Source organism: Chelmon rostratus, chromosome 4 (genome assembly GCF_017976325.1).
Source record: "Chelmon rostratus isolate fCheRos1 chromosome 4, fCheRos1.pri, whole genome shotgun sequence".
NCBI classification, from domain to species: domain Eukaryota; kingdom Metazoa; phylum Chordata; class Actinopteri; order Chaetodontiformes; family Chaetodontidae; genus Chelmon; species Chelmon rostratus.
The window spans coordinates 2,772,231-2,800,138 of NC_055661.1; the positions used below are offsets into that span (position 1 = coordinate 2,772,231).

General features: G+C 41.6%; 1 protein-coding gene across 2 annotated transcripts in view; it reads left to right on the forward strand.

Annotated features, from left to right (window-relative positions):
- The window catches only part of mcf2l2 (MCF.2 cell line derived transforming sequence-like 2), a 98,363-nt gene that overhangs the window by 47,940 nt on the left and 22,515 nt on the right, over positions 1 to 27,908 (forward strand). The window contains exons 18-28 of one of the 2 annotated variants that reach the window (XM_041934570.1): positions 757 to 826; positions 4,720 to 4,812; positions 5,237 to 5,329; positions 8,100 to 8,222; positions 11,009 to 11,089; positions 12,409 to 12,549; positions 14,521 to 14,613; positions 15,522 to 15,600; positions 20,691 to 20,727; positions 21,120 to 21,217; positions 26,402 to 26,497. In XM_041934570.1, coding sequence (XP_041790504.1) covers positions 757 to 826; positions 4,720 to 4,812; positions 5,237 to 5,329; positions 8,100 to 8,222; positions 11,009 to 11,089; positions 12,409 to 12,549; positions 14,521 to 14,613; positions 15,522 to 15,600; positions 20,691 to 20,727; positions 21,120 to 21,217; positions 26,402 to 26,497 — 1,004 coding nt within the window. The remainder of the gene's footprint in view (positions 1 to 756; positions 827 to 4,719; positions 4,813 to 5,236; positions 5,330 to 8,099; positions 8,223 to 11,008; positions 11,090 to 12,408; positions 12,550 to 14,520; positions 14,614 to 15,521; positions 15,601 to 20,690; positions 20,728 to 21,119; positions 21,218 to 26,401; positions 26,498 to 27,908) is intronic. The other variant, XM_041934569.1, reaches the window with a different exon arrangement.

Sequence of the window (27,908 nt, forward strand, 5' to 3'; positions counted from 1 at the left end):
CCGTCTATTTATTAGTGCACTTCCATGAAGTTGGGAGACTTAGAAGAGATTGAAATAAAATGGTAAAAATTGAAAAAATCATCGCTTTTAGTCGGTGCTATGGGTCTCAACCCAAAATACTGAGTTCCACACATAATGCAATACAGAGCCTCTTTTTCTCAGATCCTCCCAGCCTGGTAAAAGTCCATGTCTTTTAAACTCCACACCCACGGTTTGTAACTCAGACTTTCTGTGAACATTTACATTGTAGTCTCCAGGTTACCTTGATGACATCACCAGGGTTATTTTTTGACTTGACAAAGCTCCTCCGGAGCCACAGAACACATTATACCAACTGTAATAACTGTTTTCACAGGCTGAGTGGTTCTGCTGACAAACAAAGCAGGCTTCATGTGTGAAATTTATTTTACCTGTTTTGACATAGTGGCCATATTTAATTTGCCAGAATATGTATATCATTGAATATGGTTTTATCAGTATTTATAGCACTGTGAATTGGTGTTTTGAGTGACTGAAACATCGATATTATGTTTGATAATGAGACAGGTAGAAGTGGAGGCCAGCTTACCCGAGAAAAATTAATGACTACAGCAGCTGGACTGAAGTCCAAGTCATTGAAACTAAAAACTGCTCACACGAGTTAGTTTATTGTCTTAGTCCCCTGAAACATTAGGAAATTTGGCTTCCAGCTTGCCTAATAAAAATCAACAATGTATTGTATTCTTATTATTCTGTTTGTTCATAAATCATCTGCAGGACGTTTCTGCGGGAGCTGGAGAACTGTGCAGAGAAACCAGAGCTGGTGGGAACCTGTTTTCTGAAAAGGGTGAGTAGCTTAGACACAGTGGTAGAAAGCAACTAAGTACATTCACATACGTACTGCACTTTGGTGCTTATACTTTCCATGAGTGTTTCAATTTTGTTAGTTTACGCTTTGACTCCACTACATTTCAGTCTAGAGATACTTAATTAAAGATTTGCTTAAAGAATGATAAAATTAATTTATTGACAGTGCACAACAGGGTGGTTGGAGAATGTCTGGAAATTAGACTCCATTGTGCTGTCATATTTTAAGAGGGGAGTGATGCTGTGTACTGTACATAAATATCCACTAAAAGAAGCATTTTTCCTTAACTTTCTGGGCAGAAGCAGATTACTAGATACAATGCACACTGTGAAATTTAGCCATAGAGAAGCATAGCTGAGCAAAGACTTTGTTTGTTTGTTTGTTTTGTATTTATTCATGTATAAAGGTAATTAATGATGACCATGAACTGATTTGATTAGTCCAGGACCCTGGATAGATGAGGTCAGTAATGACCAAGAACTGACCTGATGAGGTCAGCGATGACCAGGAACTTCCTTGAATGAAGTTGTAATATTAGGTGAAATAGGTTGGTAGGAACCTTTGCCGTGATATGGGGGGCAACAGTGAAGTCAGGACTTAGCCTGCATTCAGTGTCTGCTATGTTCTTGTGCTGAGTGTCCAGATAAATTCAAATGTGCCTTTAGACAATAGAACATGGTGTCAGAAGAAAATTAAAAGTTTTAAAAAATGAAAGGCTAAGGTGTGTAGAGGCTTTTCCGTTTGGGGCTAAAGCAAAGCAAACTCCCATTTATGGCCCTGGAAGAGGATAAGTACCTGAGACTTCCCACCAGTCAGCTAGAACTGAAGAAGCCTCTTGGATGAGCAGGGAAACGTCTTCTCGAACCACAAGCAAGTCCAGTTGCCTTTTAGAAGCCCAGCCCAGTAATGTCACTGAGTTGAGTCTCTTCCTGGGAATGACATATCACCCTGGGAAAATCCTTCCTCACCTGGCCGAGAAATTTACCTTCTCAGAGTCCTCATATGGTGATTGGCATGATGTGCTTCTCCAGCAGCAAGCAGATGCAGAATGGACACCAGTGGCGTATAAAAGAGTATGCAAGCTTCTCAGCTGGAAAAGTTTCCATATCAAGACCTATCAAAAGCCTCTCCTTCCTCTGCTAGCATCAGAGAGCTTCGATAAACTCCCATCACGTATACAACATCCATGCATGCACCTAGCAAGGTTCTCTGACAACATATCACCTGTGGACAACAGTGTATATGCCGACTGAGTTCCCATCGAGGCCATGGTCTTCTGTAGGAGCAGATTTCTTTCAGGCAGATAACAATCATTACTGGATCATGGTGGTTAGCTACTTTGAAGTGGACAAACATCCACAACATTGGAAGCAGTGGTCGGGCACTTCAGGTCTATCTTTGCTGGTCATGGAACACCACAAGTGGTACGTCCAGACAATGAACCACAATTTGCATCAGAACCCTTCAGAAAGTTTGCACAGGATTGGAGCTTCAGCCATGTGATATCCAGTCCCTATTTCCCACAGAGCAGGCCCTCATGGCCTACCATGTTGCTCCTCTGGCAAATGGATACAGTCCTATAGAGCTCCTGATGGGGAGGAAACTCACTTTTCACTGATGCTGTAATATTGTCACTGATGCAGTAAGTACTCCTGTCACACCTGAAGTCCAGCGTGGCACTAGTTAGCAGACTCCAGTGCGTGAGAGATGTTTTCCTGCCAGAATCAAAGGCCCTCCGGTGTACCTGAAAGACTTTTTTGTTGAGTGAACAATGGGATAGAGTAATCCCCACACTCAGGTGGAGGGTTGGGTGGCTTACACAGAATTGTATGTTGAAAAAGGAGAAGCCGTACGTGTTTGTTGTTTTGATGTGTGATCCTTTAGATATTGATCTTGATCATACTGGAATAACAGAATTGTTGAATATGTTACAAAGTATGAGTAAAAGTGAAGCTGAAATGCTTACTATGTTTACTCATGCTTCTCCACTGGGAAGATGTAGGTGAAATACATGGGTAGGAACCTTCAGCATAGTACAGGGGGCACAGGGGGGCAATAATAATAATAATAATAATAATAATATTAACAACTTCACTGGTATGCAGTGTCTGCCACGTTCTTGTGTCGAGCCTCCACATAAGTACAAGTGTATGTTTAGACAATAGAACAGAGGTCAGCCATGACCAGGAACTTGTTTGAATGAGATTGCAATTAGCATGATGCAGTAAAAACGAAGCAATGAACATGACAGCACTTAGCAGAAAACAATGAATATAACAGCACTTACCAGAGAGCAGTGAACATAACAGCATTTACCAGAAAGCAATGAACATAATAGCACTTACCAGAAAGCAGTGATCACAACATCACTTACCAGAAAGCATTAACATGTAGCAGCAGAATGCAATGACTTTATAGCAATTACCTACAACATAACATGCCAATCTGTCAGCAATTACTGAATAAATGAATTTGCATACCTATGTCGGTTGCAATGACCAGATGTGTGTAATATTGCCGGCAGTGATCTGAATGATTTAATATGACCAGGATACTGTGAATGTAAGGCCAAGGTCAGCAGTGACAGTTAACAGCAAAAAGCCAGTGGTAAAATAAAAGCTGGGTCTCAAGTGAAGGCTAGCCCCAATGCAGCTAGGGCAGAACAAGTGTGGATAAACTCCTGGTGCATGTCATAAATGTGCATGCCAATCAGCAGTCTGTATCGGACCAGTCTACCTCGCCCACTGTGTCCGACAGTAGAAAGCACTGGAGCGGTCACAATAACCAGCAGGCAAACAATAGAAAGTTTTTTTTTGTTTTTTTTTTTAACAATTTTCATATGCTATTTCACCACTAATTTCTTGAGGCAATAAATCAACTGTGTAGATTGTATATATTGGCAGTTTTACAAAAAATTGCTCCAATGTTTTTGGAATTGAGAAGCTCCATATGCAGCTGCGGTGGTGGTCAGCAGTCACCGTCACACAGACCACTGCAGCCAACACAGACTTCACCAACAATGGCAGAGGACAGCCAGGCCCATTACTGATATTTTCATACAGCTGTTATTCTGTTAGATGTTTGACATTTTCTATTTAAATTATGCACCAGTTGTTGAGGGGAAATCTTTACCCTATGACCAAACCATGCATGGCCATTAATGGCCTGACGCAGAGGCAACATGGAGGCCTGGCTGGCAGCAAGGGAAGGGGATGATGAGGCAGAGACTGAAGCATTTCACAGGGCTGAATGCATGTGTGGTTAGCTCGGCTGGAATACCCAGAGACTGCATGATGGTGATCAGGTGTTGGCTGCAGTGACCTATCCTGGAGTAGCAGATGAGAATGAGATGTTTCTCCTCTTTGGATGAGCAATCAGACACCAGCTTGCTACTACCAGCAAGAGAAATGACAGCTGACAGGAGCAGAGAAGAAGAGTTATTAAAGTTTGACAGCGAGTAAATAATAGACAGAATAAGCATGAACATAGTCAGTGTTACTGATTAAAAAATATAATATCATGAAATAATTATTAGAAAAAAAAATAGTATAATAAAATTCTTTTTTACAACTTTTCATACTTAAAGTAATGTTTACTGATAATACTTGTGTACTTTTAGTTGTAATGGACTATTTTAAGTGTGTTTCAAGAAGACTCCAAGAGACTATAAGAAACTTACAGCACTTAACAGGAAACAGTGTTAGTATGTGCTGTTTGTCTCATGATAGTGGGCTCCTTTAATCACAGGCACAGAATGAGCAGATTGGTAGATTACAGTACTTCATATTCCAGCAACAACTGAAATTGACCAGAAACTGATCAGAGGTCATTCAAAGCCTTCCCTTCACTCAGACATGTCTTTGCATTGTCAGAAAGAAGAGCTGCAGGTATATGAGAAGTACTGTCAGAATAAGCCCCGCTCTGAAGTCCTCTGGAGACAATGTGGAGACAGCCTCTTCTTTCAGGTAACACACACACACACACACACACACACACACACACACACACAATACCAGCAGACAACAACAACAACTTCTAGCTGCATTAACTACCTTTTCTTATTCCAGGCTCCATATACAGTAGCAACTAACTGCAACATAACTTTCTGAATTTGTGACCCCTGTAAGATTTGGTGCATTAAATACCTTCTCCGTAGTGAGTGATTGGGATGGAGGATGAGGAAGTTCTGTCATGAAGGACTTATTGTGCTGGAAAACATTGTCCAACCTGATGCCAGAATTTAAATGTCCTAACAGCAACATCTACACATTTTGTAATAGTTCAGGTGTGTTTTGACATGAACATTGTGCCGACTGTATCTTTAACACTGTAAGTTGGCCTGGGATGTGTCCCTTCCTGATGCACACTGTTTGGTGTTTGTGACAACAGGAATGCCAGAAGAAACTGGACCACAAACTGTCTCTGGATGCCTACCTGCTGAAGCCTGTCCAGAGGATAACCAAATACCAACTAATGCTCAAGGTGTACACACACACACACACACACACACACACACACACACACACACACACACACACACACAAACACACACACACACACACACACACAAACACACGTCATTTTCTTTGTAGCATTGTAAGGACACCAGGCCAGGACATGTGTTACTTTTCTGATGATTGTACAGCACAAAAAGAAGCTGAATGCTTGATGGGAGACGACTTGCCACTAGATCAAGCTAAGCGGTCATTGGGAGTTTTGACCTTGGCTTATGAAGACAGTCCCATTGGCTATGCAAAATCTGTATGTCACCACTCCCAATTTTTATTTTTCATTGTTCCACCATGTGTATCTACATGAATATTGATTTGTTTTAAATGAAATAGTCAGATTGAGTCACATTAAAAACAACCCCCCCAACATTAAAATGCTGTATGACAGCTTCAGTTGAGTAGCTTGTTTGATTTGGCTTTAAGATCTCATTGAAATTATCCAAATTTTGTTTGACTACTATGCCAGTACATTAATAACAGGGTATTATTTTATAAAATTATCTGGCTAATTAGTCTTGCTCCACATAATCCCCCACAGGAGTTCTCAAAAGCTCTTTCTGAGTCTGGAGCCACAATGAGGCTTTGGTCTTTCTCCATGGGGGCCGGAGTTATGAACAAATATTACTACACTCGTGTTGGAATGAGAGATTAATGATCCCATCTGTAACCCATCTGCAGACTGCAGACCTTGCTTGATCATTTGGCATGAGTTTCAGTCATTTGGAAGCTCCTCTAACCTTCCAGCAAATCTGATAAAAGCAAGTTCAGTGGAGGTTGTGCAGGTCCCTATTCCCGGGTTCCCCTTTTGTATCCAACTAGAGATCAGACATGATTAATTTAATAAACTGAAATTTTGGTAGGTAAAGCACATGGGTTCAATCTAATAATATCAGCTGTGTTGCAATAGAGAGGAAATAGCCATTTTTGTATGGATGTGCAATTTGAAGTTATTACAAATAATTTAACATAAATGTTTAATGTTCAAGTGTTAAAAAGGTAAATGTTTAAAAACCAAGTTTGACTACTTATTTGAAGGTGACCTAGAGTTTTGACTCCGGCACGAGGGTTTTGGACTCAAAAGCACGACTCAGAAACACCAAGGATGAAAAAAGGTTCAAAGGCTGGTTCAATAACAAACGCTGGTTTAATAACAGATGCTAAGGATAAGATTCAATAAAAAAAAATAAGGAAATCAATAACAATTAAGGCAAGGCAAAAATTAGCAAGGTCACAAGACAGGGCACACAGGGTTCACAAGACGATCTGGCACAGGACAAAGGGAGATGCAGACTATATATACACGAGGTAACAAGGAACAGGTGGAGACAATCAGGGCGGGGCAGACAGCCGGGCCTAGAGGTTGGAGAAGTGGCTTGTGGTTCGATTCCCCCACCGGACCGGCAGAAAAATGTGGGTGTGGTGGAGTATTCCCTCCCCCTCCATTAGCCGGCTGATGTGCCCTTGAGCAAGGCACTTAACCCCCCAATATGCTCCCCCGGCGCTTGATTGCAGCCCAACGCTCCTGTGTGTGTTTCACTGCATGTTTGCATGTGTGTATGTTTCCCCAGTGATGGGTTAAATGTTGAGAATAATTTCCCAGTCTTGGGATCAATAAAGTAAATAAACTTAAACTTAAACTTAAAGACAGGCGGGAAAGAAGCCAGGAAGTCAATGGTCTGAAACGAGAGGAGAGTTAGAGTTTCACAATAAAACAGGAAGTGCATGACAAAACATGACCCCAGTGAACCAAACACATCAACAGACATGACGAGACATAACAAGTTTCTTTTTGGTGGATGAGCTCAGGATCAGAGTGTCTTCTTGACTGTATTTAATGGTCAACATGATGAGCCTATTACAACATACATAGCACATAGCACTTCCAGCATCTGATCACAGTCTGGTCTTCTCAGGTTCACTCGGTTATTACACATGATGTTAAATAGACTCAAGACCTGCAGTAATAGCACAGGTTTCCTTTCTTCTCATTTTCCCTCATAAATAGATGTCTAAAAGAAAAAAGAAAAACATTTTCATGAAAGATAAAGAAGGTAGGAATTTTCAAAAACCTTTAAAATAAGGAATCAAAAGCGTCTGATATGAGCTTTTTACATGAGACAAATCTGAGGACACAGCTGAATGAACTGTAATTCTATGACATAAACTTGGCCTCAGCATAACATCTTGTAGTTCTTCTAAAGTCAGTGTCCTTTTTATGTTGCAGGTTGGACATATGACACTTCAAATTCAAAATCATTTCAAGTTTAATGCTTTTTGTGAAGTTCCTGAGAATAAAAAAAAATTGACTTCACTGTTTGATAAGATATTGCCTAGATAAAAGAAGGTTCTTTCATTAAAACTTTTCAAAATTACTCAACCTTTGAATCCCCTGTCACCATACAAGCTTCCTATGAAGTATTGTCCAGTACAGCCAGTTATATGTCACTAATGAGGGTTTAATCAATAGGAGAGGAGCTGTAACCTGGACAATAGCCTGATAACACTGTTACCATCAGTGTTAATGATTACCTCTGCCTGGCACTGCTGCCCCCTCTGCTCCTCTTCAGGTTCAGGGTTGTGTCCATGAGCCGTAATATGTACATAATTGCTCTAAAAAATCAGTCTTGCTCTCTCTTCTTTTCATCTCTTCATTATTTTTGTGTTCATTCTCTTGTTTTTTTCTTCCTTTCATCCTTATTTATTCAATCTTTCTAACCCATTTCCTTCTTGCTGTCTTCCAGGAGATGTTAAAATGCAGTAAGGGTGAGGGGACGGCTGAGTTGGAGGAGGCTTTAGCAACCATGCTGGACATCATCAAGTCCGTCAACGACTCCATGCACCAGATAGCCATCACCGGCTTCGAGGTCAGTACACAGAAATATTCATCATCATCATCAACATCATCATCAATGTGTACACTGCAAGTTAAGAAAACTTGCATAATAAGGCAGCCAGCTACAAAAGTCTTTCTGACTCTACTCAACTATTAATTTACTGTTTGTTTAACAGACACAGACAAACAACTAACACAAAAATAATTCATACAAAAATGACAAAAACTTAAGAACAACTATGATAATCTGAACAGCAATGATCAGAGAGAAATGCATGCGGCTCGCCTGAGACACGTACAGGAAAGCAAATAACTTTCCTGAAATTACGATAAGAAGAAATGACAAAATCTGGAAAAGTACACTGTCAGCCTACTAATGTTTCTGAACGTATTTTGGTGAGCTAAGGGAACAATCAGGGCATGTAATCCTCTCAGTGTCATGCGTTGTAAAGGCTCTGAAATGGTTTCACAGCTAAAGAACACATGGTCCAGAAGCGTATGGTGCAAACTTTCATTATTTCAAAAGAAAAACAAAGAAAGTTGGATGTTGTGACAGTTTAATTCATGCTATGTAAAAGGAAAATGGTGATAAGCATCATTTGGGTTCAGCAAAGGGTCCCAAAATGCTCTTGTCATACACACCCAATAGAATGGACAAACATCAAGTTGCATCCGGTCGATTTGTGTTCCGTCAGTTTCTAAACATCAGATTACTGTAATATGCCATCCTCCCACCCAGACAACAGAGTGCCAGCTGCCTCAGCTCTGCCTCTGTTGTGTGAAGAGTCAGTGAAATGCGAGGAATTGTTGCGTCTCTCACTTGAAAGAGAACCGAACTGGCTCGATCACACGTTATCTACGTATGTGAGATCCATTCATGTGTACTCAGCCCTGACTCCACACTCAGGTGATCAAAGTGTGTGAAAGGCTGCTGATAAAGGGGCTTTCTGTCAGTCGGTTCCTATTAGCAACATCTTTAACCTTGAATGATTGTGGTGTGTGTGAAATGTGCGCGTGTTTCAGCTGAGGGTTTGTCACGGCCGATGATCCAGACAACATGCATTTTGTCTCACAGCCTCAACTTGTTTTTTCTTCAACATTTCCTTGATATGATACGTGATAACAGCCACAGTTTTAATAAGACTTTGTCCATGCAGCTGTATGGAAAGAATGTTTGTTGTTGATAGCATTTTATCATTGATATGTTGAATGTCCTCAGTCCTTAATTTCTTCAGTTTATGATAGTTTTCCTCTGATGGTTTAATCTTTCAAACATTCACTGGGTGAGAATATGCAGAAGTACAAAACTTTGACTCTCTCACAAGTTAAGGGACACAACCGGCTGGACACTGATGACTGGTGACAAAAATGAAGAGTAGGTGTGACGTAGGACTGTGTGGATAAAAGGCTGGATAGGTCCATGGTGGGACAACAGTTGTCCAACTTTGTTACGTGTGATATTGAACAATGTTAGACAGCAGTACAGACAAACAAATCTCTTCCTGATAAGAAAATATAAAAGAAAACATCTGTACTTATCTTCAGTGTCTGTGCTGGGAAATTATTACAGTGGATGATGAAGATAGAGGTCTATTCCTAAAAACAGGAAAGATGTGCACAGTCAACACTGTCTAAAATATTTTATTTTCAGTTTTGTGTATTGCCATTAAATGTATGACACATTGTGTTTTTGCCCTTTTGGCTCTCTGATGAGGAGTTTTCTGTTGCAGAACTTTCTTTTTAGACCCCGGTGTCTGATTGTGATGACTGTGTGATCACTTTTGGAGCATGCATTTGCTGTTTTTCAAACAAAAACAGGTGTGTCAAATATTTTATATAACAACACACCAAGATGAGAAAGACTGAGAAAAACTGCACCCAGGGGATCAGCCTGGGAAAACACCTGAAAAGTCCGTCCACTCATCTTAAACTCCAGATCATTCATTAACCCAGCACTCTCAGAGGTGACCCGCCGTTCTTAAGAAGGTCAGAGTTGAAACCATACTTGGTTAATGAATTATCAAAAGGTGAGGGGTAGTTGAGCAAGTTGTCGTGATTCTTTGTGTGTGTGTGTGTGTGTGTGTGTGTGTGTGTGTGTGTGTGTGTGTGTGTGTGTGTGTGCGTGTGCGTGTGTGTGTTAAATGTCTTTCTCAGTGAACAAATTCATCCCACTCTCTGGCGATTCCTGCCAATGTATTGTACATATTCAGATATTGGGCCACATGCAAGCATATTTTAGTAATCATATCTGAAATTTCTCTTGTTTTTTAGTGATCTATTCAGGTTCAACAAACTCTTTCAACTTAATGAATTCTGCCTTCCGCCAATTTAGTTTGTTTCTGTTCTGTGCAAGGGTCGCTGGGCTCCGTTTGTGGGTTAATTTCACTCTTAAAAGCGTCACATAGGAGCAAAGGGAAGAACTTCACACTGCAGAGATTGACAATCAGCTGTCAAAAATTTTGCAAATTTACATTTCACTAATTTAGCAGTATCAGTAGTGGAACTAGCCCCCCCCAAAAAAAGACAAAATTACATCTCACTACATCTGTTAGTGCTGTGTCATCACAGAGCCGTGCCATGAACGACATAAAGAAGCTTGTCAAATTTACAGTGGCACTCAAATAACTGTTTACAGGTAAAGGCATTATACTCGCACAAAAATATCTGCAAAGTATTGAGCTTTTTATGGATTGCTGATTTTCCATGAACCCTACTTGATGTGCTACAGCAACAGAGCTGGCGCAGGCCCGCGCTCATAGACTGGCTGCCACTGCAAAGTGCTCGAAAGTCTGACTGTCTGTGTGTCGCTGTTCACAGGGAAACCTGAGTGAACTCGGGAAGCTGCTGATGCAGGGATCCTTCAACGTGTGGACTGACCATAAGAAAGGCCACAGCAAGGTAGGAGCCCACAGGCCTGCAGATAAGGCTGCTGTCACTACACTGTCAGAGGTCCTGAGCAGAACCGCTGTGTTTATTCCAACATCAGTCCAACAGAACAGTTTTATATACGAAGAACCACACCAGTGGTTTGCACGTTTTAGCTCCTTAGCTGCAAATAATTTATACTTAACACTCTTTCTGAACATTTTCAGCTGCATGTTTTGAATTTTATGGATGTTTTTCTTACCAGCCATTTATTCAGCAGAGCAGTCAGAGGTCATGGAGAAGAAAACATGTTACTATTTCTTGCTCTAAAACTACTAATTGGTTCTGATGTATGTTAATGTTTATCAAAGATGACAGTGTCTTTTCCTGTTAAACAGTGTTATGTTGTCTTTGACATCATTTAAATGCGGGTTAAAGTTTGTTTCATGTGTATTTTAATGTTGTTTTGTTAGTTTGTGCGCACAAATGAAGTCTGTTGCGAGCATCATGACTTGAGAAAACTGTATTTATTCATTTGTGTGCACAAATTCCTTGTGTTTTTCTTCAGTAAACCAAACTGCAGCAGCATTTGCACGACCAGGGTGTCACATTTGATAATTACTTTAAAAAAAAAAACAAGATTTTTGTCAAACTATGTTACCGTTGTGTGATAATGCAGTTCAGTTGATCTGAAAAGCCTCTGCTACTACATTACTTAAACTGAAGGTAACTACATGGAGACTATTGACTGTGATGGATGAACCAACTCACTCAAGTTTAGAGAGAGTCCTGATAGATTTTCATATTGTATGGAAATGAGCTGAGAATGAAAGGATGCCTGGAGCATCTGGGAAAGTGAATAATTGAAGAGATCAGCAGGATTGTAAATTGGTTAGTTGGAAGGTAAATGTGATTTGCAGTAAATAGGCAAAATGTGCATACAAACCATAGCCACAGTTATTAATTTGTTTTAAATAATTATCAAAGAACAAACATGAAAAAAAACAACACTGATGAGAGCAATGACAAATTTCCTCCCGTGTGTCTGCACACAGAATGACAAGGTTGCTGCAAATGGAGATTAAGATGCAGTGGTTGTTGCAGCTGCTGCTGATGAAAGGACAGAAAGGCTGTTGTAAAGTACTTTTCCTCTTCAGGATGGGAAAATATGCAAGACAGCTGAACACAGTGCAGGAATGTTGCCAGAATACCAGAATCATTTAACAGGTCGTCTTTCATGGCCTCAGCTGTTTGCAGAAATCATACCAAGTAAAATAACACTGACCAACAGGAACATGGCAGCTGAACTGTGGCTGGATGAATACAGGTGTAAAATGACTGACTGATTTCAGGTGAAGGACCTGGCCAGGTTTAAGCCCATGCAGAGGCACCTGTTCCTGTATGACAAGATGCTGCTGTTCTGTAAGAAACGAGAGGAGAACACCGATGGACACGAGAAGACCCCGTCCTACAGCTTCAAACACTCGCTCAAGGTCAGACACCGCTGCTGCTGTGCGTTCCTTCTTTTTCCATCTGTCCCTTTTGTTTAGTGTGTGTTTGTCCTCAGTGTGCGGTAAACTGATGTAGACCGCACTGAAATCCCAAGGTCCAAAACAGCAACAGCTAAAGTAGAATTTATGTGTCAGCTAAATACTAACCTCCTAACTTCCCGTTCAAATGTTTTAAGCTGAACTTAACAGTCCCGCCAGTGGTTTCACACTGTTCCACTGATCTACAGGTGATCGGGTAAGATAAGCACTTAAAACTCTTGAAAACTGGCTTTGCAAATGTTTTATGGGAAGGAAATGCAAGCATAGGAAACACATTTGTTAGAGCTCAAGGAAATACACAGTGCATTCAGGAGTGTAACTCTGAAAACATCATTCCAACTTTAAAAACTCACTCAAAAGACAAAAAAAAAACACTTAACTGTTAAATATTACAGTGGGAATAAATATGAGAAAGATTTATAGAACATACAGTAAAACCAATAATAAAACACGAGTGTAACAGCAGTCAAGTAAAAAAACAATAAATAAACCAGAAGCACGATGAAATAAACCAACGATTAAAGCTTCATTCACTGATTTTCCAAACACAATACTGATGTGTATCACTGCATACAGTGTTTGCAAACAGCTGCGTATAGACACATCCAGCAGACCCAGAGCAGCGTTAGCATCTTTTGGAGGTGTGCTGCTGTCCACCCACATTGTAGCTCTCTTCCACAGTTAGTCACTGACTCTGTTGTTTGGTGCCGGGCAAGAAGCATGACGTTGTTGTTTTTGCATTTTCTCTGAACACAGCTGCCCGCTGCTCCTGGAAACAAGGTTAATTTGCGCAATGAAAACCAAAAGCCACGTCCTAGACGTATGATGGGAGTCTAGGATGACTGTCAGAGCAGTTCAGCACCACACATTCTCACCCACTAACTGTACAATCTGTTTCTCCTGGCATGAAAACAAATGCTATTTGTTACAACGGTGGATTGCTGACGTATCTCCATGGAAGCTTGTTTTACATGTTTAATGTAACAAAGACTGGATGATGCTCTGTTCATCTCCAGACCTGTCCAGACCCCCAGCAGAACCCAAAGCCCCAGGTTCAGTGCATGTCAATGAGTGGGACATTACGTCATTAATTGAAAGTTTGCTTTAGAATGTATGCAAATGCAGTAAGTACAGGTACTGCAATATTGGCTAATCTCGTTACCCTGTCTTGCAGAGGAGCCCCTTGGAGTTTGTTACACTCAGAAAAAGTTTGGACACTCTAAAGACATTTGAGTCTGTTTGATTGAAACTGTAGTTTTTTGTTTGTTTTTTATCAAATGTTACTCAAGCAGGAGGAAATAGTGCATTTGTTTTGGACTCTTCTCAGCTCCAGTGCTCTAGTGGGCATTTTCAGCACATGTGGAATTGAATTGTGTGTTCATGGTAGTGAAGGATGCGACAGCGTGTCTCATTGTTGTGTTTGTAATAGTTTTTGGACAACAATGGCACGCTGTGGCACAGAGGAAGAAGGTGTATCAGGCTTCGATGCACACACAATACACACAGTATACTGCTGGCTTTGCTCGCTTCATGGGACTTCTGACAATAAGAAGAACATAGAATATTGCCAGCATCATTTGTCCTTTAATTGTTGGTTTATTTTGTGCTCACATTGCTTTGTTAATAACGAATAAACTGACACAGCGTGGGATGAGGGTACTGGTTGGTTCCTGGGAAAATAACTGAATTCTTCAATGTACTTTGTTATTGGAACTTGAAGGCAACATGATACACACACAGTGCACAGAGGGCTTGAAGTGTGTGTTTGACTGGTGCTGTCCAGCAGCCTTGTCAAGTTATTCTCAGTTTTTTTGGGGTCTTTTTTAATTGTGTTCATTTTTAAAACTTCTAGTCACTGCTGATCGTTCATTTTGCTGAGTCTCACGGCGTCTTTGCGCTGCACTCTCTGTCCAGATGAGCGCTGTGGGGATCACAGAGAATGTCAAAGGTGACATCAAGAAGTTTGAGGTGTGGTACAACGGCAGAGAGGAGGTTTACATCATCCAGGTACGTTGATGCAGGTGGAATGAGACAAAATCTGTGCTTTATGTTCAGCTTCATCCAGGTTGTTTTTTTGTTTTTTTTGTACTTTTAAACTGGTGAAAAGTAACTAATTAGATGTACTCAAGAAGTAGAATATTGAGGTACTTTTGCTTGAGTATATCTATTTTATTTTATACTTCCAGATGTAGTAAGTAGTTACTTCAATACTTCGAATAACTGATAATAACAACTGTTTGAGGCCAAAAGTTGTAGTATAACATTATAGGTGATATTAGAGAAACGTCCAAAAATTGAAAACAGATTTGTGTATCAGAGCTTGTTTTCTTTTTCTTACTTGAGTTATAATGCAAGACTTTCTTAAGTCAAGCTGCTTCTTCCACCACTGCTTTATTGTCAGAACACTTAATTAACACATGTGGAAGAGTTGGAAAGCTGCATGTCTTATGCTGCGTCTCTGTGTGATTGAATGTGTAATGTGATACTCTCAGAGTGAATATATTTGTTTTCCATATGCAAATTAAAGTGGATAAAGTGGATTCATTTGAACACTGGTGATGTAAATGGACATACATTTTTAAATTATTTATTGACTTATAAATATTTTGTGAAAGTGTATTTTTTTTCTTTTTGTCAGATTTAGATGCTTCTTTGGAAGCATTCAGTGAGCCACAGTCCTCCTCTTGGGGGCAGTGTTGCACCACACAGCTCCCGCTACTAAAGTTTTGTCACAGTGGTGTAAAGAGGCTTTTGTTGTATATGTTACTTGATGTTTGTGTGTGTGTGTGTGTGTGTGGGTGGGTGGGTGTGTGTGTGTGTGTGTGTTGTGTGTGTGTTGTGTGTGTTTTTGTGTGCGTGCATATATATGTGCACATGCATCTGTGTGTGTGTGGTGTATATATATTCTTCCCCAGGCTCCTTCCATGGATGTGAAAAATACGTGGGTGTCAGAGATTCGTAAAGTTCTTACAGGCCAGTTAGAGGCGTGCAGAGGTACACACACACACACACACACACACACACACACACACACACACGTACACACACACACACTTATGCACTTGAGAATATCTCCCTCCATGTGTATTTTTAGCCTTTTCAGAACTTACTTAAGTTCCAACTTGCAGCTAGAGGACAGACACATGTCATCACTGTATGAATCTGTCAGCTCCTGTTCAGCACACAGTACAGGTAACATCGTACATACATGGCATAGACATGGGAACATTCAGTTTCTAATCACACTTTCGACTGGTTGCTGTCGCTGCTATTGTGTTGCATCTTCACAGCTCTGGAGTCCAGACTTTTTCTCTTACTGTACATCTCCTGCAGACGTTCTGCTGAGTGCACTGCACTTGGCAGTCACACATGTTTATAGAACCACGTCTAAGTCTCATTTATATACTGTTTGTATTCCATTTTCCACATGTTGTGGCTCCATCTTATTTCCTGCTGCAACTCAATTTCTTTATGTTACCATGAAGATTTTCTAGTCAGCAGCAGTTTCTATCAGCACATCTTGGAGTCATCCTTCCCTGCAATCTGGAGATAGGCTTGTCATTCTCTCATCCCGACTGCCAAGTCGGGGAAATGTCCTCTTTCTAATACTGAATACTAATACTGACAGAAAAAATGTTTTATAACATGCAAACATAATCACAGTCTGTTTAGTTAGTTGTGTAGTTGCCAGAAAGACGCAGATGCATCACAGTAATTAGGTCAGGTGCACAAAACTGAGTGTCTTATAACAGCAGGGTGACTTCCATGTATGCAGAAAGAAGAAATGCCTGATTTTACTTCTATTCTTCTCTATTAGTAAGTCTGACGGAAGATCAACATAGTTTTTACATGTGTGTCTGTAAGCTTTCACGTAGAATTCCTGTATCCCAAATCACTGCTGCACACACAGGAAGGGATGTATTTACATGTCTGTTTTGGCTGTAACTTTTATAAGCAGTGATCCAAGAGAAGCATACTGCAGAACACAGCACAGGAGGAGGATTAGAAGTTATACTGCATGTTATTATGCATTGCATCAGTGTATGTACAGCATATACAGTAGCCAACCTTGTTGCATAGAAATTACATTCATATAGTGCTAATTTGTTGTTCAGTCATGTTGTAGTGAGACATGTAATCGCTGGATTATATCCACAGACAACCAGGTTTGTTCGTTTTTCCTCATCATTCATTCGGCTGTGTTAAGTTGCTGACAGTTTTTTGAGTTGATTCAAATTTGTTGTATGTTAACAACTTCCAGGAGACATGGTTGCATATAGCAAAGTCTACTGTCCTCAGGCAACAAAGGATTCCAACAAACAGTGAATGAATTTGTGTAAAAGAATGCATTAGGAGCTATTAAAGGGACTTTTGACCACTGCTGAAAGTTATTAGTCTCTAAAATGATTAGATGATGGACAGAAAATAAATTTGCACTCAAGAGCACCTCCATAGGGCCAGGGGCCTGTTTCTGCTTTCCATCTTGAATGAAATAAAATAACAGGAGCCATCTGCGACCTAAGCATGAGCAAAGCTAACTGGCATGAATTGTCTGTGTCTGTCTGTATGCAGAACAAAAACAATGCAGCAGTCAGTAGCAGTCCTTTTCCAAACACTCACAGTGTTTTTAAATAAAGCTGCTAATAAATCTTTGGGTTTGTCGGTCAGACAGGACTAACAATTTGATGTGACTTCAGGATCTGGGAAATTGAGAATGACATTTTTCGCTATTTTCTGACATTTGATTGATTAAACAATTATAAATGAGGAAACAAGTCTGCCGCCCCCTCTCTCTCCCAGTGTGTCTCTGCCTCTCTCGGCCCTCTCTGTACCAGTAAGCCAGTAATCAGTTGTCCACAGTTCCACTGTGTGGTCCTGACTGACAGGAAAACCACCCTCTGTGAGCCGCACATTCTGCCTACCTGACAACCCGTCTGAGTGTGTGTGAGAGAGAGTGTGTGTGTGTGTGTGTGTGTGCACCTGTGCCTGCGTGTGTGTGAGCAGACTGACTAATAACACAGCAGTCCTGTCATGAAGCCCAGAGAGCAGAGGCTGGAGCAGAGGCTGGAGCAGGCTCTGACGGTCCAGTGCAGGGAGTGTGTGTGTGTGTGTGTGTGTGATTTACACCTCTGACTTCTTGTGAGGGGGGGTTACAGGAAAGACAGAGAGGATGAAATTGGTTCGGGAACAGAGAGGGAGGAGATTGAAAGTGATGGGAGGAGAAGAGGGGAGGGTGGTGGAATGATGGGGTGAGAGGGAGAAGAGATTTTCAGGGTGGAGATGGAGGCTGAGGGGCAGCACGGGGGGGGGGGGGGGGGGGGGGGGGGGGGGGGACAGGCTTGAAGTCAGGAGGTGATTTGTTAATTTTTAATACAGCCATGGCTCTGAATGCCATAGTGATGAGTGAGACTGGTTCTTATAGATGGCGGTATTCCCCCACTAATACAACTTTTACCTCATGGATTTGCTGGTCCAGTCAGAGAGACTGAGTGGAGGTGACACAAAGTTGAAGTTATTTGAAAAACGAAACGATTCGGGGTTTTTGGAGAAAACATTCGTGGCTGGAGCCCCAGATGCCGCCGACCCTGCTCCGCCGCCGGGTGGGTGTGAAGAGAAATGAGGGTTGAAAGAAGAAGGACAGACTGCAGTCATTATCACATTATGATGTGAGGGATGTATTTGGTGACAACAGCCAGCTGAAAGCAAAACTGGCCCTGTCATACTAGCATGACATGACTCTTCTGTGTTTTGGGGCTGATGGAATGAGCTGTGGAAATACGTTATATCCAGAATTGATCAAGTCAGCAGGTTAACATGGAGGAACTGTTGAGTGTGCATTAACAGCAGATTAGAAGAGAAGGGGATGTCTTTCTAAAATAAAGGATTCATGACTTTTATTAGCACTTTTATGTTATTTGTTTGTCGTTTCAAATAAAGGCCCAGGCCACTAAATGAAGCACTACCAGTTCACTTGCTGTACATTTGCACCTGACAGTTGCAGCTGTTTTTATTAGAGGTTCCCAACCTTGTTTTCCCTTAAAGCAAAGCAATGTCTATTTGCTGCCTCTTGCCTATGAGTTGTTTTGCTTGTCATATTCATTTATTAGGATCATTTTTTAGAGGCCAGAGGAGGTGGAAATATTTAGTAATTCTCATGAAAAAAGAAAAGATTCGAGCAAAGACTGAAAAAGAAATCTATTTGTCGTCTTTCATATCCTGTTAATCATCTCATGACCCCTGTTTTTTTCTTGCAACCCCCTGGAGGTTCCCTGACCCCCAGATTGATTTGGTAGATGATGAAATAAAAACTGCATAATGCGTACATGTTTGTCACATTTACATGAAGAGGCTGGCGCAGTGCCAGCCAGGGTGCACTCATTTGAATAGAGTGGACGTTGTTTGATGCCACTCTGTGTCTGTGACTGTGCATGCTGCTCCTCCTCATCTCAACCCCTCACTGCTGCTCTCTGCTGAGGTTCTCCTCTCACACCTCAGTGTGACCAGCCTTTATGAATAAAACATCTCTGGATCCATGATGAAAAAATATATCCCTTTTGCTGAGTACAATATTTGGAGCATGTGGAATGGCTCCATGCTGAGTCTGCATTTCTGCGACAGGTTCATTGGTTGCTTGGAACAGGAGGTGACAAGCCAGATCATTCACAGAGCTTGGTATTTCACTTATGTGAGCTATGCGTTGGGCCAAGGCTGTGCCTCACTGTCTGCAGTTATTTTACTTGATTCTTCTCTGGAGATTTCTTGTCACACAGCAGAATCCTGTGGCAGCCTACATTTGTTAACGTTGCATTTATGAAGCCTCTTATTTAGATATGGGTTGATATCTAAAGCTGTGTCCCCAGTGACTTCAGTGTTCAGATGTTTCTTTCTTTATAGCGCCACAAAATGATTTCTATCAGGCCAATAAAAGCAGCTTACAGAGTTGACGCAGCAGTTTGGGAGATTTTGAGCATGGAAATAACTCAGACTGTTAGAGTGGAAGGAGATGGAAGAGTCAGGGAAGCTTTTTGGTCACCTTTTAAGACTCTTCTGAAGGTCAGACACACAGCCTAAAGCCAATAACCTTCCATTTCACAGCTGATCACGAAACAGTGCGGTTACATTTTTTCTCATCCTGTCTAGTATTTGTTCTCCTCTATGATTTAATATCTTGACCTGTGTAATGAGGCCTCACCTTGTTCTATCGTAGCTATTAGCTGGTATCTGGTCCTGCATTCTTTGTGTCCGGTACGCTACAGGGCACAGATTCAACAGGAATGTGAGGACACGGTGGATTACAAGCCAGCTCGAGGCCCTCACGACACATTAAACACACTGCATGGTACAGGACACACAAAGAGCACCCTTGAGCAAGGAACTGAACCCATAGCTACTCTAGTGGAGCTGCTGGGAGACGAAGGCTGCATCGAGCAGCAAGAGGAATATTACAATATTCACATAAAAGAGGGAGCCTGAAATCATAAAAAAAAAACCCCAACAGTGTTGGCCACTTGTTTTCACAAATGAGCTATCTTTATGTGAATATATTAGAGACACACAGTTGTCATGCTTGGCAGGGTTTAAAATGAGTTGGGAAAAGGATATTGGCCACATAGCTTTTTAGCATACTTATTCACATGAAGCACGATCTCGGCTAATACTTTATAAATCACTGTGGGTTTTATGTTCGCTGGTTTCTGTTTGTCATGGCTACAGTCTCACACAGTCTACTCACTCTATGAGGTCGACTCTGTTTTGTGTATTTTAAAAAAACAAGTAACAGTTTATGATATGTCAGACAGTGATGTGGTGGTTGTGTGCATCTATCAGAAATATCACCTTTAAAGCAGAGCCACTGTAATGTTTTAGCCCTTCAGCACAGCTTAGTGTACATGAGAAACTTGAGAAACCAAAGACTGCAGGTCACGTCTAATATCACCATTAGTTTCTCTCGCTTAAACTTCAGACTAACCACTGAGGCAACAGATCAAAAGCTCATATAAATCATTTCTCTAACAGCTTTATGGATCACTGTGGAAGGCGCCCTTGATGAACAGCAACATGTAATGTCTCTCTTGTGTTTACAGAAGCCAGCCAGCTCAACATCTATGGGGCCCCCATGAGGTGAGCCGCCAGCAATCTGCAATGTGACAATGAATTTTCTCAGCAAGCTAGAATAGAGTTAAAGGTCCAGTGTCTTGGAATTAATGGCCTCTAGTGGTGAGGTTGCAGATTGCAACTAACCCCTCCCCTATGATGGCATGAAAACATGAAAAACGCCAAAGGTCTCTTCAGAGTCAGTGTTTGGATTGTCCGTTCTAGGTACTGTCAGAACACGGTGGTGCAACATGGCGGACTGCCAATAGATCCCCCAATATCCTACACCCTGGACCTTTAACACCTGCCATAATACAGATTTTGTTCAGGCCCTGAAACCTTGCACTTGCACTGCAGATGTTCTGCTTCAGCAATTTCATTGGCTTACACCAATTTTACCTGTCCCTCTAATCCAATAGGAACGTGCGTAAGATGGCGCTGAGACAGTCTGATTCATCAAGTCCAGAGTCAGGCTTCAGGAGGACCAACCCCAGCCCGAACATGAGGCAGAAGAGAGGTGAGAGGTCACTTGTCACCTTAGAACAGAATCCATCACAAATAATTATTACTTCTTCTTTTCTTTTGGCCTACAAAAGCAACGTCTCCCATCACCTTGTGGAGTGAGTGGAACAAACTGTAGCTGGATAATGAAGTGTGAACCCGTCAGGCTGCTGATTGCGAGCATTGTTGAGCTTACTGTGGCACCGTGCTGTAAAAAGAAATAAAATGCACATGCACACACACACACCAACACACACAGTACCAGTCAAACACACTTCATTCAATGCTTTGTGCTTATTTCTATTGTTTTCTACATTGCAGATTAATACTGAAGACACAAAAACTATGAAATGATACACAAACGCAAACAAAGCAGTATGTTTTATATTTTAGATTACTCAAAGTAGCCACCTTTTGCTTTGGTGACAGCTTTGTACTGTTGCCATTCTCTCCACCAGCTTCATGAGCTACTTCTCCAACAGTCTTGAAGGAGTTGTCATACATGCTGAGCACTTGTTGCCACTTTACCTTCTCTCTGCAGTCCAACTCATCCCAAACCATCTCCACTGGGTTCAGGTCAGGTGATTGAGGAGACCAGGTCGTCTGATGATGCACTCCATCACCTCTTGGTTAAATAGGCCTTGCACAGCCTGGTGGTGTGTTTAGAGTCACTGTCCTGTTGATGATGGTCCCACAAATCAGAAACCAGATGGGACGACACGTTGCTGCAGAATGCTGTGGTAGCCATGCGGGTGGAGCGTGCCCTGAATTTTGACTAAATCCCAGACTGTGTCACCAGCAAAGCACCCCCGTACCATCACACCTCCTCCGTGCTTCATGGTGGGAACCACACATGCAGATGCCCCCGTTCTCTACGTCTCATAAAGACACAGCAGTTTGAACCACAAATATGAAATTCAGAATCAAAGGACCAAAGCATGATTCCCATTGGTCCATTCCTTGTGTTTCTTGACCCAAAGGAATCTCTGAGTAGTGGTTTCTTTACAGCATTTCGTGAATGAAGGCCTGATTCACGCGGTCTCCTCTGAACAGGTCATGTCGAGATGTGTCTGCTCTTTAAACTCTGAAGCATTTATGTGGACTCTGATCTGAGGTGCTGTTAATTGGTGATTTCTGAAACTGCTAACTGCCATGAACTTCTCCTCTGCAGCAGAGGGAACTCTACTTTTCCTGGGGCGGTCCTCATGAGAGCCTGTTTCATCATGGTGTTTGATGGTTTTTGTGAATGTACTTGAAGATACATTCAAAGATCTTGATATTTTGCAGACTGACTGACCATCATGTCTTCAAATAACGAGGATCATTTCTCTTCACTTAGCTGAGCGGTTCTTTGGTATATGGTACATCAACAACACACCTGACTAATTAACCTTTGACAAGGCAGATTTCATGGAAAACTATTGCAGGTGACTTCCTGCAGCTGGTTAAGAGAATGCCAACAGTGAGCAAAGCTGACATCAAGGAAAATGGTGACTAGTTTTCTAAATCTAAAAGCAGATTTAGCTGTTTTGATGTCTTCAGTACTAATGTACAATGTAGAAAATGATGAAAATAACGAAAAACCATTGAATGAAGGTGTGCACAAACCTTTGACTGGTGGTGTGCACAGACATACACACACAATCTCATCCAATCCTAAACGCTGTGCTTCTGCACGTACATGCACAGTCACAGACACGCAATCTCAAAGCCACTTATCAACCTTTGCACTCGAAGTCAGGCCAAAAGCATGCAGTGATGCAGACAGCCTCTGTGCTCACACAGATGCATGCACACACACGCGCACACACACACACACACACACACAGACACTGTTGTCAACCACAGTTCAGTATAAGATAACAGGTACGATTTCACGCTTGTGAGAAAGCCCTCGGTGTTACTTTCCAGTGAGTGAGGATATCAACAGTCTATCAGCAGTGGTTGTGTTGAATGTGTGTTTGTGTTAGTGTGTGTGTGTGTGTGTGTGTGTGTGTGTGTGTGTGTGTGTGTAATTGCAAAGTCCAAGTGAGACAGGGGAGGAGCGGAGGAGACTGAGAGGGTATTTACAGCCACTTAGAGCTTCTTTTAAACAAGATATATGACCGAATGCTGAAGGGCAGGTAACACCTTCAGAGTTCTACAATGTTTTAGACGGCTGTAACCGAACATGTAACTGTTATCATGTTATCTATTTTGACATGTGTAGCAGTGTACTACTGACTCTTAGAGCAAGCTTACTCTTAGCTCGTTAAATTTGTAAGAGTTATTTTAATGTTGTTCAGGAGTTTAACACAAATTTTTCACACAAATATGGCATTTACAAATTCAGCCTGCTTCGTGTGACAGGTGAGCATGTGACTGTTCAAGTCACACGCATGACACAGCAACATGTGTTTTAGCATTTGTAGCCTTGTACTTTAATCTCTAATCTATATCAGCTCAAAGGTGCAGTGGGCTAGGTTTCAGTTTCAGTTTCACCTCTTAAAGTACATCTGTTATTTTTTATTGTTCAACTTAAATCCAACCATTACATATGGTTGCTATGAATTAACCTCTCCAGTATGTAGATTATACTCTGTCTAGAGTCTGAAATCAACTGAGGCAGATGTGACACCATTTAAATGCAATTACACAATTTCTATTAGTTTGCCACTAACAATAGTATTGCCTTCATAAGATCACACATGCTGAAAGAGTCGAACTACGATGACTTTATAAAATGATCTGAGCTGTACAGATCTGCCTATAAACTGGGCTCTTACGACCTTAAAGCTCTGTTTAACCAGCTGTGCAACAGGCTGAAGTTAAACTTCAGATATGAGGACCTCTAGTGGTGTTCAGGATTCTTACATGGCACAGCATCTCAGTCCAGGCAAACTCATGTGGAATCCAAGTAACAACACCTCTTTTCTTCCTGTTTACTTCTCAGATAGTCAACTTATAACTGAACAGATCGGTATTTGTGACAGTATTTCTGACATTAGTCACCCTGCCGAAAACACTGTGGCCGGCACTGACCGCTGACTTTTCAGCACCCCTGCGCAGCTGAAAGGACGGCTGGTTCTGGACAGTTGTTGGAGGTGTGGATTAAACAGTTGGAGGCTTGTGTGGCTCCAACGTCCTGATTGTGGGTAAATTTAGGACAACTTTTTATAGTCTCTGTAACAACATGCTTCACCTTTGGTAAAAACACACAATTTTCAAAGTAGATAAAGTATGATTTGTTTTCTCTTTACGCCTTGACTTGATGGAAGGAAACCTAGCAGACACAAGGAGGCATGAAGGGAGGTGGTTGGTTAGGAAGGTGGCAAATAAGGAAGTGATACATGGGAGGGAGAGAGGAAAGAGTGGAAAAAAGGAAAAAAGTGGTTCCCTGGAGACCGCTGTGGAGGATGCCTCCTGTCGTTTTGACTTAGTCTCAGATTCATTATGCCCCCACACACACACTACCTCTCTCTCTCACACACACACGCTTCTCTTCCAATCCCCACTGGTAGTATGAAGGTAAAGGTTAGGGACAGTTGACAGCGGCTGTTGTTTTTGGTCTCACCCCTCAAATGGGTGCCTGGCCACTATTATAAAACCAACTGCCCAGGCCCACACCTGTCTCCTCGCATCCATTCACACCTTCTCCTCTTTTCTCTGTCTCTCCCCTCCTCCTCTGTCTCTTTCTCTTTTACTCTCTCCCTCTGTCACTGCTCCTGCTACTTTTTACCTTTTTGTCCTCTCTGCCCATTTCTCCTCCTTCTCTAAAAAAACAATTTCTCCTTTTTTCTTCCCAACCCTCCGCCTCCTCTCGTTTCCCTCACTCCATTCTGTCACCTCGCTGTTTGTTTCTGTAGATGATGTGTTATTGGTCCGAAATGACAGAGCTGTTTGAGTTTAGCTTTATGCTGTGAAGTTTCTGTTGTGCCTTCAGACGAGCAGGAATAGATGAGTCCCTCTGACGCACAGATCGGAATAGTGCAAGGCTGGGAGAGTATTTTACAGTGACTTCATATTGAATAACTTTTTCTTGGATGAGCAGGAGGTTTAAATGGATGACTGATTTGAGTTAGTGTCTCTCTTCTGTGCTGCTGACTTTTTCTGCTGACAGGCTGCTCTTCGTATACACTACATTCTTATGTGTATATTCTTTTTTCACAAAACCCTGATTCATTCTCCGTCATCTCACAATTGGGCATTATTGAGCAGCTCCCCTCGAGCCAGTCAGGGCTGATTGCCTCGCTCAAGGGCATTTCAGCCACAGTTCTTAAGCAAGGGCGAAGTTGTTCTCATTACTTCCTCCCAGAGTCTGTGCCATGAGGCTGTGATGAAACCACAGTACAAGTATTTATAAGCAAAATTTATTCATATTCAAAGATTCACCAATTCTACCAAAATCCTTTACCATTAATCCTACTATGTTACACGGATATATATCCATTTGTCACTGTTCATTGGTGTGGTGGTCTCAACTATATTATATATATATTATAACAATTTTATCCCATTCTCTGATTGTCTTTGTAAATTAAATTAATTATCACCCAATAAAGCTGCAGAGTGTGCAGAATTTCAAACACCAGGAATTAGACCCATCCACTGGAGCAGGCAGCAATGCACTATTGCTATGCAATACTCTGCAACAAACTGTGACATTACTAAATGCATTCCACATGCAAGACATGGTGCTAATACACACAGTCAAAAACAGTGATGAACATTACTTACCCTAACCTCCCCGGCTGGAAACATTTCAAGAATTTATACTGACAAGAATGTTTTTGTTTGAATACTTTCTTTTGAATGCCATTTTATTTATTTTCTCTATTTTATTTATTTTCTTGCAGCTCATAATGGCAATATAATGTTTTGAATCTACTAATGGGGACTTTTAAGCTGAAGCCAATCATTAAGGTCAACAGAAATAGTGGCTTAATTTATATTGTGACATATACCAACATTGATTGATTTAAAAAAATGTCTGCTATGCACTTGAGTCATCCAGAGCTCTGGAGTTATCACTGATGCATTGCACAATTTGGCATATTTTGTTAAACAACTATCAAACATACCAAAGCGGGTTATTGATAGAAAGACGTTGGTACAGAAACATCATTTTGCACCAACGTGGAACATCTTCATACAACACTCAAAGCCTTCTTCTTCTTTCCCTGCCTTACTAACTCCTGCTCCCTCTTGCTTTCCCACTTAGTTGATGCTTCAGCCAGCCAATCAGGCCACTCGGCTGCTAATGCTAGGAAACGCTTCACCTTGCAGGGGCTTTCAAACAGGAGGTCTCTTCCAGCAGGTAAAAGCAACGCATGCAGCGCTCGCTTATGCCACCTTCATCAAGATCGTCATCATCACTGGCATTTCTGTCGACACCGTCCTCATCGTTTGTTCTTTGCTCCCTTCATCCATTACTGCTGTCACCATCATCTTCATCAGGATGGTGCTCATCATCATCCTGAACAGCAGCAGTGTCTACCTTGCTTCTGTCCCTTCCAGTTCAGTTTCCATTCTGCAGTGGTGCTGTGATCCTCTCATCTTTTGTTTCTCGGATGTTATACAGAATAAATTTCACTTCCAGTGTGTTGTTGTTGCCGGCGGATCTCTCTGAGCGCCCGCAGTGTCTCAGCATAATGAAGGCCACTTCTCCCTTTACTCCCCTTTTATCTGTTCATGTCAGTATCGTCTGCATCTGCCCACACTACAACAAGGGAACTGTGATTTAGGAAGACGAGAGCCAGGGTACTATTGAAGAGACAGCATTTGAAGACAGGGCGACTACAGGAGAGAGAGAATCTGCCAGGCAGTGGTGACACCACTGAGAGACTAAGTTCTGCGGCACAGCGCTGCGATAAATGTCACCCTCTAATATTCGAGCCCCGTTGACATTTGGAAGCATATTAACATTTTTGGAGGAGGATGGGCCGTGATTCCAGGTTCTGCTTTCTATGTCGCAGCAGTTCGGTCAGTCTTCAAGCCACTCATGCTCCTAATGAGAGCGATAAGTGAAGGTGGAGGGGTTAGGTACTGGTGTCAGATCACTAGTCAAGCAAAGATATTCAGAAATCACTGTAGTCCAACAACTTTAAGAAGAAAGGAAGTGAAAGAGAAATGTTGTAGAAGTTTGTTTTATAGAACTTCAAATGCAATGCTATAAATTGTCAAACACATGAACTGCAGAGAGAACCAGGCCTCTATTGGAATCAGGCTTTTATATTTATACTTGAGACAGACTTGAATTGAATTCTAATCCTATGTATGTAAGTATGAACTCATCCCTAAAAAGGGCTGGATTTTTATTTGGTCCTCAAACAATAAGTCCAATAGCCACATACACACTTAGTCATACAATACATACTCACACTCACAGTAGTGTCTTGAGCGATGAATGCGCTGTCTGCTGTATGAGATGGAAATCAATGCTGAGTCGATGGCAGGTGTCCTCCTGCTGAATAAACTCGCCATTAACAGGAGTGCTCTCTACAGCTTCCCGTGTCTCACTGCTGCGTATGTCTGCTCAAGAAACCCAACGCGTTAGATCACTGAACAACTCTGTCTGCTCCGCCCTGTGACATGCAAGCACTCTGACATTCACACCGAAAGATGTTCCACAGTTCATGATGACTGACAAGCTTTGTGCTTTGTTCTTACTTTGTCAATCTAATGTGACCCCCCCTTTGATGTCACTCAACTGCACACAGACAGTAAAA